At 43.3% G+C, this 21824-nt stretch overlaps 8 protein-coding genes across 8 annotated transcripts; 5 read left to right on the top strand and 3 right to left on the bottom strand.

Annotated features, from left to right (window-relative positions):
- Positions 1-379: 379 nt before the first annotated feature.
- On the bottom strand, positions 380-3047 carry O0I10_010441 (uncharacterized protein; the record flags this gene model as incomplete). The annotated part of the gene is made up of 4 exons (XM_058490421.1): positions 380-409; positions 480-726; positions 796-1771; positions 1841-3047. The coding sequence occupies 4 exons, from the start codon at positions 3045-3047 to the stop codon at positions 380-382; spliced, it is 2460 nt and encodes an 819-aa protein (XP_058338788.1).
- A 3202-nt stretch (positions 3048-6249) lies between these two features.
- On the top strand, positions 6250-7221 carry O0I10_010440 (uncharacterized protein; the record flags this gene model as incomplete). The annotated part of the gene is made up of 4 exons (XM_058490420.1): positions 6250-6284; positions 6500-6571; positions 6671-6851; positions 6931-7221. 4 exons carry the CDS (start codon positions 6250-6252, stop codon positions 7219-7221), a joined length of 579 nt encoding a protein of 192 aa, XP_058338787.1.
- A 3703-nt stretch (positions 7222-10924) lies between these two features.
- O0I10_010439 (uncharacterized protein) lies at positions 10925-11587 on the top strand (the record flags this gene model as incomplete). The annotated part of the gene is made up of 1 exon (XM_058490419.1): positions 10925-11587. One exon carries the CDS (start codon positions 10925-10927, stop codon positions 11585-11587), a length of 663 nt encoding a protein of 220 aa, XP_058338786.1.
- A 3520-nt stretch (positions 11588-15107) lies between these two features.
- Positions 15108-15683, bottom strand: O0I10_010438 (uncharacterized protein; the record flags this gene model as incomplete). Its single annotated transcript, XM_058490418.1, has 2 exons — positions 15108-15269; positions 15333-15683. 2 exons carry the CDS (start codon positions 15681-15683, stop codon positions 15108-15110), a joined length of 513 nt encoding a protein of 170 aa, XP_058338785.1.
- A 2224-nt stretch (positions 15684-17907) lies between these two features.
- Positions 17908-18168, top strand: O0I10_010437 (uncharacterized protein; the record flags this gene model as incomplete). Its single annotated transcript, XM_058490417.1, has 1 exon — positions 17908-18168. One exon carries the CDS (start codon positions 17908-17910, stop codon positions 18166-18168), a length of 261 nt encoding a protein of 86 aa, XP_058338784.1.
- Positions 18169-18328: 160 nt separating this feature from the next.
- O0I10_010436 (uncharacterized protein) lies at positions 18329-19172 on the top strand (the record flags this gene model as incomplete). Its single annotated transcript, XM_058490416.1, has 4 exons — positions 18329-18496; positions 18552-18603; positions 18671-18709; positions 18811-19172. The coding sequence occupies 4 exons, from the start codon at positions 18329-18331 to the stop codon at positions 19170-19172; spliced, it is 621 nt and encodes a 206-aa protein (XP_058338783.1).
- Positions 19173-19204: 32 nt separating this feature from the next.
- Positions 19205-20396, bottom strand: O0I10_010435 (uncharacterized protein; the record flags this gene model as incomplete). The annotated part of the gene is made up of 4 exons (XM_058490415.1): positions 19205-19399; positions 19454-19885; positions 19949-20177; positions 20239-20396. 4 exons carry the CDS (start codon positions 20394-20396, stop codon positions 19205-19207), a joined length of 1014 nt encoding a protein of 337 aa, XP_058338782.1.
- Positions 20397-20502: 106 nt separating this feature from the next.
- On the top strand, positions 20503-21546 carry O0I10_010434 (uncharacterized protein; the record flags this gene model as incomplete). Its single annotated transcript, XM_058490414.1, has 8 exons — positions 20503-20505; positions 20560-20622; positions 20685-20739; positions 20803-20918; positions 20987-21094; positions 21161-21275; positions 21338-21382; positions 21440-21546. 8 exons carry the CDS (start codon positions 20503-20505, stop codon positions 21544-21546), a joined length of 612 nt encoding a protein of 203 aa, XP_058338781.1.
- Positions 21547-21824: the final 278 nt, after the last annotated feature.

Below are 21824 nucleotides of genomic sequence, written 5' to 3'. Positions count from 1 at the left end.
AACAATGAATATAGGGAGCTTGTAGGTATTAACAGTAGGTAAGATGTATATCAGTAATAAGTAAAGATAGCAAAGGACTGCTGATGGGAAACAAAAAAAAGTGTAGTAGACACCAGGGATATCATGTGTGCATATGCATCCCCAGAAAAAGAATCCAACAATCACACAATGTGATGATGAAGCGTATTGTACAAGAACGAATGGAAAGACGATCCATGGCTAGGGTAAGGGATAAGGAAATCTATCTGCGGCGAGTAAGCAATATGCTGAAATGGGGATTTGGGGGGTTGTTTAAAATGTAAGGCGGTAGTTTGGGGGGGTGATGGTGGGTGGTAAAAGAACAAGCGTTCGAATAATATAACGTGGTTCTGCACATTGATTAAAGGGTTATGACGTTGGGATCCCCATTCTATAGCACAATGATTATAAATAAATACATGAGTCATTCTGAAAGCCCATTCTAGAATAATGTCACTTACAAATGGATGTCGCCAACCGCATTGGAAATCATGCTTCTTGTACGCCCGATCCTCGCTGGTAGAGGTGTTGAACCCAATATGATACATCAGCAAGGTTTTACTTGTGACCAAAGTGTTGCTACACTCATTGCATTCGGGGAGATTGCCCGCTAAGCATTCCTGCATCACAATGTCTGGAGGGGTTTCTGTATACTTGAGTAATAAACCCGACACGAGCTTGGCAATCTTGGGCTTCATAAACAATCCACTATGATCCAATCGTTTAGTTTAACCGTTTCCCGATCATAAACACATGTCTTTTTTTCCCTCTCTTTACCTTCCACCGGTGCCAACAAAGACACCACAATGACCAGGCACGTGTTGGTTGGCAGCTTGGATGACAGTTTCAATCTTACGCCATTCCGTTTCACCACAAATAGGAAAGTCATCTTCGAGCAAAGCAATGTAGGTACTTTGATACTTGTCGGCAGCAAGACTCAAGGCTTTGCTCACATGGAGGCGTTGATCAAACATGTTGCCATGCTCACGAATCCACTTTACATAATGCTGTCCCTTAGGATCGTACGAGAAACGCTGCTTAGCGGTGTCAAATTGAGTGTGATTGGTAAAGTGCGTATAGACAATTGCTTGGGTACGGTCGTACAAAGAGCCCGGTGCTGGATCAACAGGCCAATTGGCCAAGTATGAATCAAGAGTCTGTGACAAGTAGGCGGGATCACCACGACGTGGCGCTGTCATGACAACAAACGTAAACATGTATCGATCATGAGTCAACTGGTTCAAGATGGCTGGGTCGACAAGCGTTTCACGTGTATAATAAGCATTGCACATGAGTAACACTGGAATCGTAATCATCACAACGACAGCTCCTTTCTTGATGGCACTCCATAAACTACGCCAAAGTGGCAAACGTCGATTCAAGGGTTCCATTCGAATGTATTGTTGCTCTTTGCTGCTGTAATCATCTTTTTCACCTCCTTCTCCTTGTCCATCATACTTGGATTGTGGATCAGCAGACCATGGTGCCGCCGTGTAAGCCAAAGCAGAGGTCTTTTGATGAGCAAGGAAAGTTTGAATAACAATGGTGGCCAAGTATCCGATCAGCAGACCTGTCAACGACCACCAAAGAATGTTCTTGACGGTATAATTGACAAGGCACATGAGCAGCTGCAACACGAATTTCCTCACGGTGATCATGTGATTTGATTCCTCGGCACCATACATCAAAATGTACTTGTCATCGATACTCAGCGATTGTACAATCAACAAAGCAAACAAGAACGGCGCAAGCCCTGCATTCAATTACCAAATGGAGTGGATGAGTATAAATACAAATACGCACACACACGTGATTATCTTACCTTGGCTACATTCATGCAAGGAATCACTGAAAAACAATGCTGGTACGGCAAATCCAGTTGATTTGGAAAAAAGATATCCAATGGCTTGACGCGTCATGCACACTGCTAATACAATGCCAGCAAACACCTTGACAAATTGGCGTGTGCCACCCAACATGTGAGCAAGCGATTCTTCGAATAGGCCGAGAATGAGAATGTTCCAAGCAAATAGCAAAAATGCATGTAACGATGCCGTGAATAGGAAAGGTGACATGAGCAAGTTGGCAATCTCGAGACGATGGATCACGTAAGATGGTGAGGAGCATTTCAAATGCAACAAGCCCATAAAATTGAGCATGGATACCAGCAATGAAATGCCAATGATGTAACGAGTGATGACAGGTAACGGCCAAAGACATAATAACTTTTGGGATTTGGGTTTGACTTTGCCCACGGATGCTGATAGGTTGAGCAAGGGCACATTCTTGTCACCATCATCAACAATATTATCATCATCCCTTCCTACACCTCCTCCTGCAGCTGCAGCTGACGATGATAACGGTAGCGGAATATCGGCGGAATGTGAAACTTGCTGCTGTTGTTGCTGTTGTTGTTGTCCTGCAGATGTTATCAGCTGTTGCTGTTGTTTACTTGTCGTGGTGGATGAGGGTCGATGATGATGATGGTGTCTAACGGTGTAGAGCGAATTCCTTCTAACATGCTTTCTTCTCGAACGCGTGTTATTATTCGTTGTTGAGGTTGTAGTGGTAGTGGTTGTTGTGCTAGCAGGAGCGGTGGATGGGCGTAACGGCGGCATTAACCAGTTTGGTAATGTTCTCGGATTCGCATATGACGGCAAAAACAATGGCACACCACGCGCGTAATTACCAAGGGATACTGGGAGTTGCCATGGCGAATTGGTGTTATCAGCCAAAGGCATCATGTTATTATTGATATTGCTACCATGGGTCGTTGTCGTCGACGCCGGCGTCGGCATGATGTGGGATCGTTCCTGATGCGTGCGTGTGGAATCGTCGTTGAGCAATGGTGAATAACGGTTCGCATTAGGCATAAACGAAGCGGTGGATGAGGTATCAGTTGTCGCTGTTGCAGGTAATGAATGAGGGACATTGTCGTTGGGAGACGCGGTTGCTGATTGTGAAGCTGACCTTGAGACTTCTTGAACCAGACGTACAGAACCCAAGAGGCCAAATAGAGTATCTCGCATGGTGGATAGTAGACGTATATCGATGATAAGGTGAATATAATAAAGCGGATATCAACCTCGAGGAGAAAAAGAGGTAGAAAGATGGGAAAAGATATGAGGTTTGGGGGATTAACTCTAGCAATGGTTGTTTGTCTGAAGGAGTGAAGGAAAGACTGGACAAACTACCCAAGTAGAGTTGTAAGCGAGAGAGAGAGAGAGAGAGAGAAAGAAATAGATTAAGGAGAGAAAAGAAGAAAGAGAGGATATTGACGAGTTCTTTGATAAAAGGGGAAAAAAAGAACGGTGGGGGTTCTTAGAGGGGTAGCGGGAATTTGACCAGTTGCACTAGAACACAGACTTTTTGATCCTGGTAACACTGCATCCCATTGCACCCTCCCTTTTGGTTCTCGATAAATGGCCCATCATCTTATACGTGTGTAATAGATTAATCATGTTCCCTTTATCGAGTGGGGTATTGATGAATGTTGATGATCTGCAAATCATTTTGGTAATAAACGCTAGTCTGTAATCGATAATCAATTCTATTTCCTTGTTGTTGCCTTAATGATCCCGATTCAGTTTGGTCGATTGCCCTTCTTCCCCATTTCATCTTCCGTTCTAATCACACACACACACACACACACAAATACAACATACATCCAGTGTACTCGATCATGCACGACAACGATGTGCTGCTGTCGTTGATGCGTGTCTATCACAAAAAACGACAGCCCACATGACCTTTTGCAGTTATCCTAAATCCTAAAAGCCATGCATCTTCACCCTATGCTTCCTCAACAAATGTATCATCTTTTTTCTAATACACCCATTTACGTGTGCGAATCTTTAGAAATGTTGCACCACACTGCTGGTGCTTGTTTTGTCGGACAATCCACAGCAAACGGGCTCACTGGCTAGATCACCAGCAACTCAACAACCAATCGACCCATGATTGTGTTCCTGAAAAAAAGGTACGATGGCTTTTTGAGTTGTTTGTTTGGCAACACCTATCGCATATACATAATGCAAACATCCCACCTGTTCAAAACCACACAATGTTGTTGGTCGTTCCTGGATGCATCTCACACCTTACGCAGGGGAGAAGGGAGACGTGTGGTGAGCGGGGTGTGTGTGTGAGAGAGAGAACAAAAAAGGGCAAGGAGTACGAGGGCACATCATGCAAGTGGTAATGGTGATGATGATGCTAGAACAAAGAATCACAGCAATACTGTATCCATCTCACGCACATGTACCCTCAAAAAGCAGCATCGCGTACGCTTACAACATGCTCGGAACAAATTGTTGTGTTGGATAAATAACTCAAGCATTTGTGCTATGCGTAGATCGACTCAAGGATGTTCAAGTTGGCCAATTTCCAAATGCTGCAACGCTACACGGGTAGCCTTGTTACCATTTTGTAAATTAACTATAACTTCACTATACCAGACCCACATGACAAGCCCTTTATCTCTTGTTCTTTTTACCATACACACATATCACCTTAACTTTGTAGCGTGTCATACCTGCAGAAACAGGTTGATTCTGAAAACGATCAAAGGTATGTATGTATGTATGCATATCGCATCATCATCAACCACGCACAGAGAAGATTTCCATGGTGGTACAAGAGGGGGTGTTTGAACGATAGATTTTTGTGTGTCGGCATCCCCCGCCGTTTGTGCCACGGGGAGTAACGTGTCTTTTGTTCCGAGAGTGTAAAAAGAGAAAACAAAGGTAAACTTTCGGCACCCACACACACATTGCAGGTAACACAGGGATCTGCACCTTACCCAAAAATGCCCATACCATGTCATACCCTTCAATGAGAACAGATCAGATCACGAAATATACTTTTACCCCATCACCCGGTAAGGGCATTCTCCATCTCGTTGGTTGCTTATCGCAAATGAAAATTTTATGCCGGTGCACATGGATAGTCTGCATTTGTCCATTTTTGATAGGTTGACAAATGACTGCTGCCGCTGCAGCAAGACGTTTGATCACTCTTCCGGTCGTCATTCAGGTACACACACTCCCGCCTCTTGGCCCCTGAATATAAACAAAAGGTGGATAACAAGCAAAACAGTAAGATATGCTTGCATGTTGTTACGTATACGTAGTCGCCTACGATTTATGCACGTGAACATCTTCTTGCCGTTATCAATTGCCGATGGATCATCAATCATCATCACCATCATTATCATTCATTGGTCATGCAGCTGAAGACCGATGTACACCCCCCCTTACGATGCATACATGCAATAATAAACAACCATTAGCTCCCATTTTACCATATCCAAAAACCAGGTCGTGTGTGCCACGCAACAATGAACAGCATACTTGTTAGCCTCTAAACCAAATCCATCCACCACCACTTGTCATTACAAAGCAACTTTTGTATAAAGCTCTAATCCTTGGTGTCCCATACCACCAATAGTATCCGCTTATCATGCTCCCTCGTTGGCCTCTTGTTTTCATAGCAGCAATACATACACACAAGCAACACAAGCGTAGCACACCCAAAGGCTTGGAAGCAACAGTGACACAAGGAGCTCACGAGTGATATTGGTGCCTCGCGTTTCTCCCATGCTAACAAAGGTGTTGTTTAACGTCTTGAAGAATGCGGATAAGAAGGCATGTAAAGGTGTAGGGTCAATTACTAATAATGTTGGCTCAAGGGCATATTTGGTTGGCATGTGCTAAGGAATCCTTCTCCTTGTAAAAGAATCACCATTCGCAGTCATGATCGTAAGTGTATCATGAGTGTGAGAATGGGAATAGAGCTTACATACAAGTTAAGCAACAGGATTTTACACAATGGCTAGATTCTATCTCCCTCTCTCACTCTCTCTCTCACTGCGATAAGTGTTGTAGATAGTAACAATGATGATGGTATCACATCGCACGAAAAACATGTGTTGTGTTGTGTTGTGTTGGAGTTTTATTATATGAGCCCCCCACCCCATAATGTAAACAAGTACAAGCGATTGATGTTGAAGGTAAGAGAACCAATTTTTATTATGAAGAATAGATGAATATCATTAGCTTTATCCTCACATGCCAGAAAAAGAGAGCTGCATTTATTAGCTTTGGTTCTGAGCTGCAAGCAATCATTTGGTGGATAGGTCACTGTACGACAAAGAGGCGTGACACAGAATCCAAAGCCTCTATAGGCAACCAGTTCCTCTTCCTCTCCTTGCACACACCAAGTTAAAAACGAGCCATGCAGTCCATCAAATGCGTTGTTGTCGGCGATGGGTAAGTTGTTGTATTCTTTCTTTCTATACTCTTGCTGTCGTTGCTTCTGGAGACAAAGGCTTGTGCAGTGTGGTTGCTACCAAACGGTTTCAAGATAATCACTGTCGCCGTTCTTTCTCGACCTCATCAGCCAATGCCTTTCTTGGGAGACAAGGCATTCCCAGGGGTCCCTGTCATCATCTCGAGATCATTGACGCTTCTTCTTCTCTATCCAGTGCCGTTGGAAAGACATGTCTTCTTATCTCATACACGACCAACGCCTTTCCTGGAGAATACATCCCTACAGTGTACGTGTCGTGTCTTTTTTTCTATTATCATCAAGATCATACACAGCATGAAATAGGCATTCCATTAACATGTCTATCTCTTTATCTCTCTTCTTTTAGTTTCGATAACTATTCTGCTAATGTAATGGTCGATGGCAAGCCTATCAACTTGGGATTATGGGATACTGCTGGTCAAGAAGATTATGATCGCCTTCGTCCGCTCTCCTATCCTCAAACCGATGTCTTTTTGGCTTGTTTCTCCCTCGTCAGCCCTCCCTCTTTTGAAAACATCCGCACAAAGGTAAAATTACAAATGAGGAAAAAAAAGAGTGAGAAAGAGAGAAAAAGAGTATGTGTGTATTGAATGGTTTTTATTATAGTGGTTCCCCGAGATCAGTCATCATGCACCCAATACACCCATCATTCTTGTGGGTACCAAGCTTGATCTTCGTGAGGACAAGCAGACCATTGACCGTCTTCGTGAAAAGCGTATGGCTCCCATCAGCTATACACAAGCAGTGCAATTAGCAAAGGATATTGGCTCGGCAAAGTATTTGGAATGCTCGGCACTCACACAAAAGGGTCTCAAGAACGTGTTTGATGAAGCTATCCGTGTCGTCTTGTCGCCGCCCGCTCGACCAAAGAAGAAAAAGGGATGCCTTATCTTGTAATTTGCTGGATGGACCATACTTTTCTCTCTCTTTCTCTTTCTCTCTATCTCTCTCTTTACCTCCTTCCCCTTCCTCCCTCACGTTTACGTACAATCCTCTCTCTCTTTGATAGTCTCTTTTTTCCCCGTTTCTTCTTTAGTTCCAGCAGCAATCCGTATCTTGTCTACGATTCTCTTTTTTCTTTTTCTTATTCCTCTTTTATCATTACCTTTACCCCAACGCAGGCACAATCTCTTATTGAACAGATGATAACTAGATTAATCGATACATTCATTTCATTTTCTATGGGTCACAGACATTTATTGTTCTGATATGGTGATGATGGTTGTGAATGGGTATGGCAGGTGTTTGTGGCAAGATGCCTACATAGGTTGTAAGATGGCTTTTATGTTTGTAAAACAGCAAGATGGATTACTATGCTTACCATTGATCAAAGTTAGATGAAATCAGCTGATTGATAGCCCCCAATTACGATTTGCATTCTTTAATCCACACGTCCAATCCCACAATTCCCATTCATAATCCAGCATCTCCCGACCAGCACATGAACAGCGAGATTACCAAGGCATAAACGTGATCTTTATGTATGACCAAAGCATGTAGAATTCTAAGAGATTGACAGCTCGACTACCTTCGCGTATTCCATGATCCATCCATAGCCCAACAACGATGCTTGCCAATGATCCTCTGCTTCTTCGTAATGCTTGATAACTTGCGCATTGGTAACCTATGTAGACCCTGTATCAGCATGACAATGACTATTTACCATCCCTTGTTATTCTCCTCCTGAAGCGAGCAGTAAAGTGGAAAGGTGGCAATATCCAGATTCGTTCAGGTAAGAAGGGTTCTGATATCCAAAGCTCTTGGAGACCGTACAATTACAAGATGCTTCGATTCTTACGGTGACTCCCAATGGCGACGCAATGTAGACGACGAAGACAACGATGACAATTAAGACCAATCGTGCTGTAGCAAATAACGCATTCGAGGCTGTGGGGTTGCGCCATGAAGAGCATGAGAGAACGGCATTCAGGCATTGATAGCGCGCCACTCAAATTACATCCCTGTTTTAGGCTATCAGCATACACTTTTGACACCATCCGGATGGCACGACTTTCCTCTATTCTTTGGAGCTTGATTCGCTATCCTGTATTTAGTAGCTAAGGTAGTGGAATGAATAGCAATTTTACTCATCTGAGCGTCTCATCTGCTAAATAAAATGTGCTTAAGGGTGTTACGGCAACACTGGCATACTCTTTTCTCGCGTTTGGTGTGTGCGTTGCTTGCTCAATTAGCCTTCCAAATGATATTAGGAAGGGGTATTGGCGTTCCATGAGGACCAAGGAAAATGCTTACCATTTCAAGGTTGTAATAATAGCCCTGGCTACACGTCTCTGATCAAACAAATACCTGGCTTTTGAAGATAAAGATGTGTCGTTGATGGCATTTTGCGTATCAAACCTTTGGTTCCTGTATAGTAGTATAAAGATGCTTTGGCAAATTCATTCAACAAAGAGCTGTTCCCCCTTAAGATTTCTAGGAACAAAGAGGCTTTTAGGCCTAAAATGAACATGTTATTTGGTAATGGGGCTCTTTCATGTTCCAGAAACTCGCAATTGAGTTTGCCTTTAAGTTCCAATTATGACTTTCACGTGCTCCAGCAATAACAGTAAGCAACATGGATGACATGGTGACCCGACAAGACATCGCGTGGTAGTTGATTTAGTTTATGAGGAGGTGTTTTCATTGTCCTATCAGAGGATTCTTTGTGGTTGGAAACAATGAATGATGCACACCTTGCTGCATATGACCCATCAATGCAAAACGTGTAAAGGTTTTTTTGGCAACGTTTATGGCAAAAAACCTCACTATGCCAAACGGTCGGATTTCGCACTCAGTTGGCACGTGCACATGGGATCGGAGGGCCATAGGTCCTTTGCATGAAAAATCCAGTCGAAGGAATGATTCTTTTAGAGACCTGATATATGATCAAAGTTCAATCTATACCCAATGCTACTGGTCGTAGCCATTATCACAGTTATCATTGAAGTTATGGTCGGCGACAGGCGAAAATATTGAATGTGTCATCGGCACCTCTCTATTTATTCCCCAGGTAACACAAAGAAGAGGCCGTGCAGCCTATGATTTGACGATCCGCTACTTTCCGGTAGTGCTCGAGCCGAAGTTCTGGGTCGAGGCAATATAGGGCATGTTGATCCTTTGAAGGAAGAGGTGCGCTTTATTAATGACAATAAACATCAGCCATAGAGAAAGCAAATTTGTGCCTGTATCCTACATTGAATAATTGAAGCATTGTCATCATGCATGTAACCATCTCAGCTATACTACCTTCTATGACAATAACTAGTGCCCAGTCCTTTAGGCACAACCGTGATAGATGTATTGTGGCGTTGTTGGTAAAACGCGTGGTGACTGTAATACTTTACTAAAGATCTTGTGTACCGCATTCACGATCTACATACAACAGGATCCGGAAAAAAGGGAGCAACGAGGAGCAGTAACATCGTCCTATTGATGGGGTGTATAAGCCTTTAGTCAAGAAGGTAGCACACAGGTGGCGTGCTGATACGTTGCTTTGATTCGTGCAGGAGCATTTTCAAGTGGCTCAACCAATCACACCATTTACGCGTTTTATTTCTTGCATGCCAAATCCTAACGTTTACTGGCTCATCGTCAATCTAAGCATGCACTATAGGACGCTGATGCAGTAGTATTAGAGATCGCCAGCCCCACATCTCTGCTTAATTTGGACAACACGACATGCTCACGGTATCACAGTGCGTCGTGTTGTTGATGTTTGCTGCTTTTTTCTTTGGCGAAAACAACAAAATGAGCTCATACCACGCAACTCCATGGATACTAATTTCAAAGGTTTCCATGGCAACATAATTAGTCGTCCCCAATGCGATGTCTTTCCAATATCAAGGTATGTAGTATAGGTGTTATCATCCCATAGTTGCATGAAAAAGGGAACCGGTGCATAATAATGCACCCCTCCTAGTATGTATCTTCCGACAGCATTGATGAAGGGTGGTATCATGTATGCGATTTAGCATTATTAAACGCCGTTGCCGAGGATCGTTTTTTTTTATTCCGCATGCGTTGGCGAATGAAAAAAGAGCCAAGATGCATTGACACCATAATAGACTATCATGGTTATCCGATTGTCATGCCAAGGTGTCCTGTTATCTACGAAGAAGGGAACTGGGATTGGGAACCCGACATGACGTGATTGCCATGGTGAATGTCGCAGCTATTGCGACATTCAAATCGATTGGATATCCTTTTTGCTTGACCAACAACGGATCGTCGTGTATGTGTATGTACGTGTGTACTCCATATGACGCTATATATTCCTATTTAGTTTCCTATTACTTTAAACCCTTCTCTCCTTTAGCACCTCCCCACCACGACTACGAGCAGTTGTACTATATATTTTTTCTTTTTTGAATACAATCATCTATAAAGTTGCAACTCATATAAATATCCAACAAGGTACATAAAGAGGTCCAGAGAATGCGTTGGTCTGTGTGTGTTTGCAAGAGTCACACACATTACATACACAGTGCCAAAGCAAGGCTCCGCGACCTAACAAAAACCCCAGACGCGTTATAAAAGCGAAAAGCGAAATTGATTTACGGTATATACAATATAGCACGTTACATTTGTACGTTTCATCCCTATGGCATTACATTCCCAATCGTTTCATCCATCGTCGTCACCTTCTTCACCTATTCACGGTGAGAGTGGTAGTGGCGGCGGCGACAAATCCATTGAATCGCTCAATCAACTGATGGATCCCGTGTCGTTCTTGACAGAATCGGATATGCAACAGGACCTGGATTTCTTTGCAAACGCCCAATTTTCCTATGACATTCCACCTACAGCAGCTCTCTATACTCATGAAAAATGGCCGACATCATCAGCAGTGACGACGCCATCGTGTGAGGATGACCATCGACCGTTCTTTGATGACCATCAAGCATCACCAGAGGAGCAGTTCATGTTTGAACAATTGGATGATGCACTTGAACCTTCGACCAGCACATCAAGTAGCACGACCCACAATCGCCCTCAGAAGCTTTCCAAAGACGAAAAGCGTAAACGCAACACAGCTGCAAGTGCACGATTCAGGGTCAAGAAAAAGATGCGCGAGCAAGCGCTACAGAGGACAGCATTAGAGATGACCGAGAAATCGAATCGTCTCGAAGCTCACATCAAAGATTTGGAACGTGAAATCAAGTGGCTCAAGGCTTTAGTCATGGAGAAGAATGAAGGACGTATAGCAGAGTTGATGCAGGAGCGTCCACCGGTGATGTGTCCCCATCATCAACATCACCAGTGAAAATGCCGGTGAAAAAAATTGTTCAAGAAAGACAACAACAACAACAACAACCCTTATGCTGTCAATCATCTATCATTGACATAATCCTCCCCCTCCCTCCAATTGGTCTACACAATCTTGCTTACCCTCGTTTTCTTCTCATCAACTTTATGGAGTGCATGATTCTTTCTTCTCTCTCTCACATCAATATGGATCCATATTCTTTCTATGTCCCTTCTATTAGATCTCAACACCTTTATGCAACATCAATACATTATATATGGCAATACACGTTGAGCGTAATGGGGATCAGTGGGTAGCGTTACAGGGATTAGCGGGCAACAATGGAAAAGTTTTTGGTCAAGGTCAGCTCACCTAGTGAATGAAGGATGCCCCTTTTTCCTCAATGAGCAGGTCACTTTACCATCTCTGAGGAATGTCTACAAGCAATATTACAACGACAACATGTAGATGGAGCAAATACAAGAGGGTTCCGCTACTTGAATCATGTCCCTTACAGCATGCTTTATCCAAGCGGATGGCGCATCACGTTGTCAGTGATAGGTGATTTTCGATTGCTTCTCAACAGTCGAATGATAAGGTATACGGTTGCCAACTTAGTAGCTGACAATGACAGGTTTCATTGTAATGGTCATATAGATAAGAGCACAACGAGTGACTTTTGATGTCATTGTTTGATGATCGGTATTGCCAGCTTCCTTAATAATGCTATCTATTTTCGATTTATGCATGTCCAATGATCACATCTACTACAGGCTCTTCATCCATATTCCTGGTTACCAGCTGACACACGTACTCGCTCTTTGTGTGGTCATCTTTATTAGAGTTTCATTGTTATCCTACTCTCCTTGTCGAGAATGTCATTGTGATACGGTGCCTTGTGATCACATGTCACCTGATGTAACAGCTACATCTCGTAGTGGTGCCACTCTGAGCTCGAAATCCTCAAGGGGAGCCTTCTTTCGGCATTACTCTTCAACCCGCTCTTCTTCGACGTACATTGATCCACAGCAGCCATGGGTCCCATTAGCTACCCTGCCTATTTATTTGACACGACAAGACCTATCCTTCTGAACCTCTCCCTTCCAACACGTTTATTTTCACTCCAGTGTTCAAAATCGCCATCGTTTTACAGCAACGAATAGCATTGCAATCTACACAGCTTCTTGATCGCCATTTCCCCTCTTCTCGTCGACGTTGCAGTAGACCGATATCAACTACGGCGTTAGCTCACAACACCAACACTCTCATGGTCTTCGAACGCGTTAGAGTGATACTTTATGATGGCAGCGACTTGCATTAACGGTACGACCTTCACCCGATAACGCGTGTTTCAATTCTCATATGCTTATATCATCTTTTACTTTCCATTAGGTGGATTCGTCAGCGTTCATGTTGCAGCTGGTTGACCATTATATCAACTTCAATCCACCATGACTTCCAATGGACAACAAATTCCACGCTCATGCTCATATAAACAAGGCTGTTGTCGCCGAGCATTGTCATCACGCATCTCTTTCGTCTGTTGATTGCATATTTCATCTCCAAGAACTATGTCGCTTGGTATGTGTCAATGACATCTTCTTTGGTTGTCCAATAGGAAGATGATCATCCAACATTGATCATCCCTGTAGTTCTTTACCGTTTCATTATTACTGGTGTTCATTGTTGTCATTGCGATCTTCAATCTTATTCCTTGCTGGATCCTTTGTGGTATGTGTGATTATCCTTGGTATATTAGCATCCGTATTGATATGTCTTTGGGTAGTGATTCATTCGCCAATAAGGCTATGTGGGCGATATGCATACATTGTACCTCTGAAGGCAAACTGGATTTGAGGAGTTGAGAGCGTTCTTGTTGGCTTCTACAAAGTATCTCGCATTTGGATGATTCAGGCTCGGCTTCAACAGAGAATGATGCAAATACCAAGACCCAAGAAGATGGACATTTTGAATCTCGTGGTGGTTCTGCTTGCGGTATAAAGCATTGTTGAATGGTCGCTGGATTACTCCATTACTGTGGGCAAGGACCTGCTCGATGTATAGCATAGGCGTTATGCAAGGGAACTCAGCATGGATCGACTCAAACTGGATCGCAGGTAAAACTTCACGTGTAGGCCGGCTTTTTTGTTTTGACGTACGCATTAACATACTCTTTCTTATAAGGAAACAGGCACTGCCCAACTTTTAATCTACTATCGCGAAGATGAGGAACAAGATGGTACGTGTGAAAGCATTTGATAGCCTTGTTTTCGTTCACGAACTTATTCTTTCAAAAGCGACGACATCACCACAGCACTTGGACACACTCACATCCTGACTTTGAAAGTTCAGCACCATATGAATACCTCAACACCCAACAAGAGATTTGCCCTCGATGGGGTGCCGTGAATTGGTTGAAAGGAAACTGTGGGGTTGTTGGTGAGTTGCCACATATCAGGACGGCATCTTAGTGCCAAAGTGGATACCAAATTCATGCAGCATCCTACTAGTTATTCCAAGCCTCATCCTTTACATCTTTATTATCCTGTCAGCCATGAACCCAATCATGCCATATTGTTGACAAAGATGTCTCGGAGGATCCGTAACAGCAGCCATCAATCCCATCCACAGTCCTGTCATCTTGGCACGACAAGATTGATCCCCCAGCAGCTCGCCATACCATATCGATCCCACGATCAGATTGCTATACAACAGCTTGGTTTATCATCATGCACGAGTCATCACTAAGGAGAAATCGCTGTGCTGCTGAAGATGGATTTCAGCTTTATTGAGGGGGAACACAATGTCAATTGGAACGATTGCGGCAACTTCTTGTGAAAAGCTACACCATCAAGAGATCATGTCAAGCTTGGGCAACATAACGTTTATACGGCATTTTTACGATAAGACATACGAACAACCTTCTTCTGATGACGATGATTCACCTACCGATGATGCTACTGATGCTTCTCAATCCCATGCCATCATTTGATTCCCCACTTTCCACCTTTTACCATGCCTCTCTTACCAGTGATAGTTTGCCCATCCTCAATGTAAAAATGGTTGATCACCAAAATCAATTTCATCGATAAACATTGCTTGTGCTAGTATCCAAAAAGAGTTAATGCTAGATCAATCATCAATATTTAGTGACAAGGGTTATCTTTCATGCAGCATCTTTACTTGTAGATCGATGGATGTGATCCGTGGGAAATCACTGGTGGCACGGACCAACTCGTTTCAGGAATTCGGAAAATCAAACTTTGAGCGCATGGTGCTGATGTCGACGCGTTCACACAAGTACCTATGCTTACGTTCAAACAATAACAATAGTGGCAATGCCAAGAGATCTTCTTCTCACACAAACCGGTCATATGGGCAAACTTGGATACGGCCTGAAATGTACGAAGTTTATTTGAAGAAATGTGTGCAAGAAGAGAATGGATTGTACATTTGTATAACTACAATGTTAGATGACAAAGGAATAATGATACAATGATGAAAGAGAGTTGAAAAGATGTTATGGGGAAAAAATCCTTTAGCTGTAATCACCAGGGATAACGCGATCACAGCCGTATTCCGAGGCACCAAGGTTGCAATCAGAAGAGTTCTTGCAGCAGCGGATACAGAATTTTTCAGTATCAGGCTCGACAAGATTGACCCAGTGGCTCCATCCATTGCAAGTGCTGCCAATTTCGTTCTATACAACATACATTTCCATGAGCAATTGAAAGATGGGGTCTATTGTAGATAGGATGCTTACCTTGTTATCATATTGTCCACCACCATCAGAAGCGGAAAGGCTGTACTTTGAACGATCAATGCGACCGGTCACCTGGGTATAGGATGAGGTTTGCTTGAAATGAGCCGATACGATGAAACCTGATGGGAGTTGGCGAGTGCCAGATGCTTGGGTCTTTGTGCAAAAGGGAACAGCATTGCCTTCAGCTTCACCAATTGGCATTCCAGGCTTAGGAGGAAGGTATGTGCAAAACTCTTGTGTAGAGTCGACCTTAATGTTGACAGGACTGCCACGTCGGTTCAAAGGCAAGGCATTGACCAAGAGAGCAGCAGAGAGAAGAGTTGCAATGATAAGGGTAATGAATCGAGACATTGTTATGGATGAGAAGATATGATAAGAGAAGATGGATGTGATGAGGATGAGGGTGTCGATGTGTTTCTGACGCGCTGTATTTATAAGAAAAATGATGGCATTAACCCGCCTTGCTTGTTGTGGATATGACGACAAGCACGACATACCCAATAATAGTACGCGAGACTAGGAATAGATCCTTCGAGCATCAAGTACGTACGTGCACTCGTCGCACTCTCACACAGTGTCTTGGCTTACCCATAGGCGTCACGATTAGCAGATCTATATTGATACTAAAGCGTATGTATTTACCCGTTCTGGTAAAAAAAGCACTCGATAGCATCGAAAAGGTGAATAACAAAGGGTTAAAATAGAAAGGTGTCGGTCATGCGTGTCAACAGCTGCCTTTTTTCTCACCATCTTTCAGCCACGCTGAACTCCTCTTTCGTTGCAGGGTGGTGTGCTGACGATAGAATACCCATTTTTGGAGCTGGATGTGTTTGCATGATGCATCATCCGATCATGAGGATTGTATAAGCCATGTTCGTCTGTTCCAGTTACAGTAAATTTAGATGAAACGAGCTATTTATCGAGCATCGGGTACCTCTAAAAAGTGCTTATAGCAAAAATGCATTGTTGTGTCATAGCCGCATACTGACATTTGTGTATCGAGCAATGTTTTTTTGTCAACAATGGCGCTTCCGAAATCGGATCATCGATTGGGAACACAAAATGATAATCGTAATGCCGACACCACTACCACGTTTTCCTCCTAGCTGCATGCTGCATGCTGTACGTTATGACCTAGTCATCCATCAAGCAGCTTTATCATTGTCATTGTCGGGTAAATGTGTTGAGTTTCTTTATGGGTTTATTGTGGAATTGGAATACATCTTGTATCGCCGAAAACAAAAGGCTCGTTCGAAGGTATCAGACACAATCGTGGATAAAAAAAGTAAAGTTCGATCACAGGCCCATGGTGTCGGATTTTGTGCACCCTCCTCTTTTTCCATTTGTCACAAGATGTCAACGAAACGCTTGCCCTGTGCATTCAAAATTTTGTGGTTGCTATTGTCTTCGGTACTATGTTGTCGTCAAAGCCATCATCAACAACAATAAGCCTCCAAACAAAGGCCCTGTCTGCTATTATTATTCATATGAGGTAACTTCCCCTGAAGAAAAACGACATGGGTATGTACTAAATAGAAGCAAAAACGGGTACTATTTCGATACGTATTATGTCACAGAGCTTATCCATAGCATGGCTTGAGAATGGGCTTGGTACTTTTAAGAGAACCACGCACAACGATTGAAAATAGATACTCGGGTCAAGATCCGACAGCTCAACACGCACATTGAAGGAAGCTGTTGTTGTGTCCCAAAAATGGTAGCCGTTACACGATACTCACCTTTAGCAGCAGCAACAATAGCTGGTACGGTGCTGCCAGCCATCAGCCAGGTTGTTGTATGTCATCGCTGGTACGTTTGCTTTCTTTAATGTTTTTGACTAAACGAGCACTAGGATAGCAGCTTGCTCTTTGTGATCACTGCAATGGATAAAAAAGTGCATCGTTCAGTAAATGATAAGGCTATCTCGTTGGCTTAAGGTGTGTTATTGTAAATTGGTAGTGGTGGGGTGTTCGCACGGCAACGAAGGAGTAGTGGAGGTGAACAATGGCTTGCAATGCAACATTCTCCAGCACCATACAAGCAAATGACACCGCTCTGTGAAGCTAGAACATTTTCAGATAAATGATAAGAATGAGTCACGACATATGAATGTCGTTATCTCATAAAGGTGGTGGTGAGGGAGATGACGTATGTATGAACAAAAGCAACCCCGCTCAACACACCACGTTGGTGAAGTAGGGATTACCAAGCAAAATTTCACTCTCGCTCATCTTTGGTAGTGATGTGGGGGCAACGAATGCCTAAACTAAAAGGCGTGTAGGCCATGAGAACCAATAGATTTGATTTCACAAGGAGATTTTGTAATGCGTTTTGTGCCATGTGTAACGATTACAACAGCTAAACGCTCTTCTGATTGGCTCTCCCCGCAACACTTTCACACTGACATGCTTGCTCAAGAGCATGATCTTCATGCGGCTCACATGTAAGTGCACTTTGACATCCTCCAATCCCCGAAGCATCATCCGCGGAATGAATCATGTATAAAAGCTGGCATCCATGATCGCATCGTTTCTCATTACACTCAAACAAACACATTTTTATATCAAACATCATCATGCTCACTACCGCTACCATCTCTCGCTGTGCTGCTATCCCCAAGATCAACATGTTGGGCCGTCCACTTATTGCTACAAGTTCTCGGATGTACTCCTCGGTTTTATCTGGTCCTGTACAATTCAAGGAATCTGCTACACATCATCCTCAAACCATGCCTCTAACGGATACCACTGTTTACACTGCTCAGGGCAGTACGTATCATGATGAAGATGCTTCTTCTTCTTTCAGCCCTGTTGTCAACACTGTATTCGATGACTAGAGTCATCTATGATTTCTTTCCATGCATGTCAAACAACAACATCCTTTCATCCCTACTCTTATCGCCGACCATTTTGTATATATAGACTCTCTCTCTCTCCTATACCTCCAATAAATTCATTTCCCTTGCTTTTGTTTCCAGCCACACGTCCATTGTCCCAATGTTTGTTGTCTCTTCAACACTTACACGTGCTGCTCTTTGTCGCAACACTCGACTACGACGCTATTACTCGGCTCAACCCAACGATGACTCAAAGAAGCTCATTTACACGACACCCAATGTATCCCTTGTCAAGCTTGCCAAACTCTTCTCATTGTCTACTTTTGGGGTATGTTTCCAATGACACAAGTTATGTACAATCACTAAGTCTCATTGCCCTGCAGATCTCATCCGTGTCGACACCAGCTGTAATGTACTTTTGGGAGAGTCCAGCAGGTAAGAGTTGGTGTGGACGAGTATCAACAAACAAGAGGTATTTATTTATTCGACAACATTTTTCAAGTACAAGCAAGTGGAATAAGTTCAACTATGTTCCTTGGTGGTAAGTAGCAGTTGTAGGAGGATCTACGTATTGGGACACACACAAAACTAAAGTACAAGAATCCACGTTGCGCTATGTCATTCTCTATCATCTTATGGCAGCTCTTGCGGCAAGTGCATGCTCAACCGGTGCCATCCATTACCTCCTATCCCCTTTTGTCAACAACATCTACTTGCATACCAAGCAACATCAAGAGCAGCAACGCATTTCACCCAATACCAAAGTAACGATTGAAACGCTCGATTTATTGGCACGTAAACGTCAAAGCACACTCGCCCTCCGAGATTTGATGCCATCCTCTGGTTTACTCTTAACCTGGACTGTCAATCGCAAAACGGCGCCCAAGGATCTGCCACAGAATCGGTTTTGGTTGGATAAACGCAATGGCACAGGTGATGAGGCTGCAATGAGGAGTATGTTGCGTGTCATCAATGGTAATCAAGATCAACGGCGCGTCGTATAGTAGCATCACATAGAGCAGAAATAAAAAGATGTTTATTGCGAGGTACCATCATCCATCACTTCTACAGCCATGTCATTCGTTCCCTTGTCTCTTGGTCGTCGTCGTCGTCGTCGTCGTCCAGAGGTTGATTCCTTGTCTTGTTCCTCTTGTCCTGACCCTTTCTTATGATCCCCTTGTGTGCCATCGACATCCTCATCCATCATGTCTTGCTGTTGTTGTTGCTGTTCCTGTTATTGAATCATCCGTTAAAAGTCATTAAAGTAGTGGATTCTCTTTCTTACCTTTCTTTTACTCTTTCGAGAAGGTTGTTGACGATGATGATGCTGCTGCTGTTGTGGTCGACGTGCAAATGCTGGCCTACCTCGTCCAAAGGAGATAGTTTCGGGTATTGATAGAGCAGCCATTGAATTCGCCAACTGATCCACATCCATATCATCATCATGATTCCTCCTGCCATTCGACTGATATTGCTTGGTTGAGTTGTCTTCATGAGAAGATGATGATGATGATAATGATGCTTTCCATCGCTGTTTTCGTAACTCTTTGGTGCGTTGTCGTTTCATATGAGCTTGTCGTTCTTCAAAGGATAATGTACCCGTTGCCACAATGTCGAAAGGATAATCACTTGGATATCGATGCTTCTCAATGAGATGTTGCATACGCCTCTTTACAGTTGAACATTTCTTGTTGCAACCCTCGACAAAGCACTGATACTACATAAAAGATGGATGAATACTAGCCTCCTTCTCTAATCCCTTGACCTATCCATGACTTACAATCTTCTCGCCACGTTCCTTTCTTATTTTGAGGAAGGCATCATGGTATTCATCGAGGTGGAGCTGGAGAAAAGTGGCGTTGGGAAAGGTCTTGTCACATGGCAAGCATACATGACAATGACGTGCTTCATAGTGTTCCTCGTATGCTGCAATAGAAGGAAAAGGAATAGGTCCACCATATGCACTGGTACATGAAGAGTGTTCGCAGAAGATAGGACGATGGAGATCACTACAAGAAGGTAAACCCCAATGAGATCAAGGTACAAGGTGGGATGGCGCATTGACTTTACTCGGCAAGCATAGAAGCCTCTTCTCGAATGATGGCAATGTCTTGTTCTGATCGAGCGTCGCGTTCTAGCCAGTATGCACGTATAGCAATGTTGCCTTCTTCAAAGAACGGATCGCTTGCATCGCGGATAACTTTGGTGGGCGTGTATAAAGAAAACATGCTTGTGCAACGCTGTCATGCGCACGGATGTCCTCATTTGAAATTCCATTCTTGTGCCGCACGCGTCTCTTTCTTCTTTTCCAATACCCTTCTCACTGATCATACAATGGTAAGCCTTTACACGCATAGAATGATCATCACAATGAACATGTAATTCGTATAGTCACGAAAAGGCATATCACTTGAAGAAAAGCGTCGACGAATGGAAAAGTATTTGCATGAAACGGTACGTGTCGTCCACCTTAAAACAGTTTGCAACATATGTATGCTTACACCTCTTGATCCAAGTGCGACTTTTTTCAGTTGAAGGAATTAGAAAAGGCTGGTCCCAAGCTAGGTGTTGGTAAATTGCATTAAAGCGGTATGGATGAGTGTATGGAGATTAACCTTATGGCTGCATGCATAGTGCAACAATCGGTCAAGGAGGTGGTGCAAGGATTGATTGATGATGGACTTGTGCATTCAGACAAGATTGGCCCTTCGAATTACTATTGGTCCTATCCATCTGCAGCTGAACACGCCGTATGTCATCATCGACATGATGCAGGATAATACGACATCGACTTACCTTAATGGTACTCTGTTACTAGTTGCGATCAAAAGAAGAGCAATTACAAGCAAAGCTGGATCAGGAGCGAAAAAAGAATGAGGAGCTAAAACGAGAGATTGAATTGGCACAACAAGGTCGTGAACCCTCGGTAAGAAGCTACCTCCAGTGTATTATGGACCACGTGAGAAGCACGCATGTTGACATTTTATATCAGGATGAACGTGAAAAGATCCTTTCGGAGCTCAAGGAACTGCAAGCGGAAAACAAGGCTCTTATGAATGAGATGCAACTTTACAAGGACAATGATCCCGAGACCTACAAAGCCAAAGGTGAGAGAAAAAGGGGTTGCCGTATGACCATTCATGTCATTGACGATACTTTTATTGTTCAGAGAAGGCCATTGTTGTGTGCAAGGAGGCTGTAAATAGATGGACTGGTAGGTGCATGGTTATACCAAGGGTGTGTATATACCTTACAATGATCGTAACTTTAGAAAACATCTGGACCATGCAATCCCACTGCACCAACAAGTATGGAATTCCTCGAGACGAGTTTAACAAGGCGTTCAACATCGATAGTGAACTTGATACCATAGAATAGACATCGTCCCAGCATGTATTTCTTGTAGCTATCATCACACTTGAATATGACTAGCAATATCAATCGGATGCGATATCGGGCTATGTGACCAATTTGCTTGCTGTAAGATGTTTCAAATCCTCTCCGCTGCTAGATCAGGGTATACGCTCCCCGTTGACTCCTACATGGTAACGGATACATTGATTATCGCGGCCAGCAATGGGCTCTGGAGACAAAAATATACATCACTTTCCATATAAAGACAAGAAAAAAATAGAGGATGTGCACATGCACCCAAG

This window comes from Lichtheimia ornata (assembly GCF_029851405.1).
Source record: "Lichtheimia ornata isolate CBS 291.66 chromosome Unknown scaffold00070, whole genome shotgun sequence".
Lineage (NCBI taxonomy): Eukaryota > Fungi > Mucoromycota > Mucoromycetes > Mucorales > Lichtheimiaceae > Lichtheimia > Lichtheimia ornata.
This window is presented reverse-complemented; position numbering and strand designations above follow the sequence as displayed.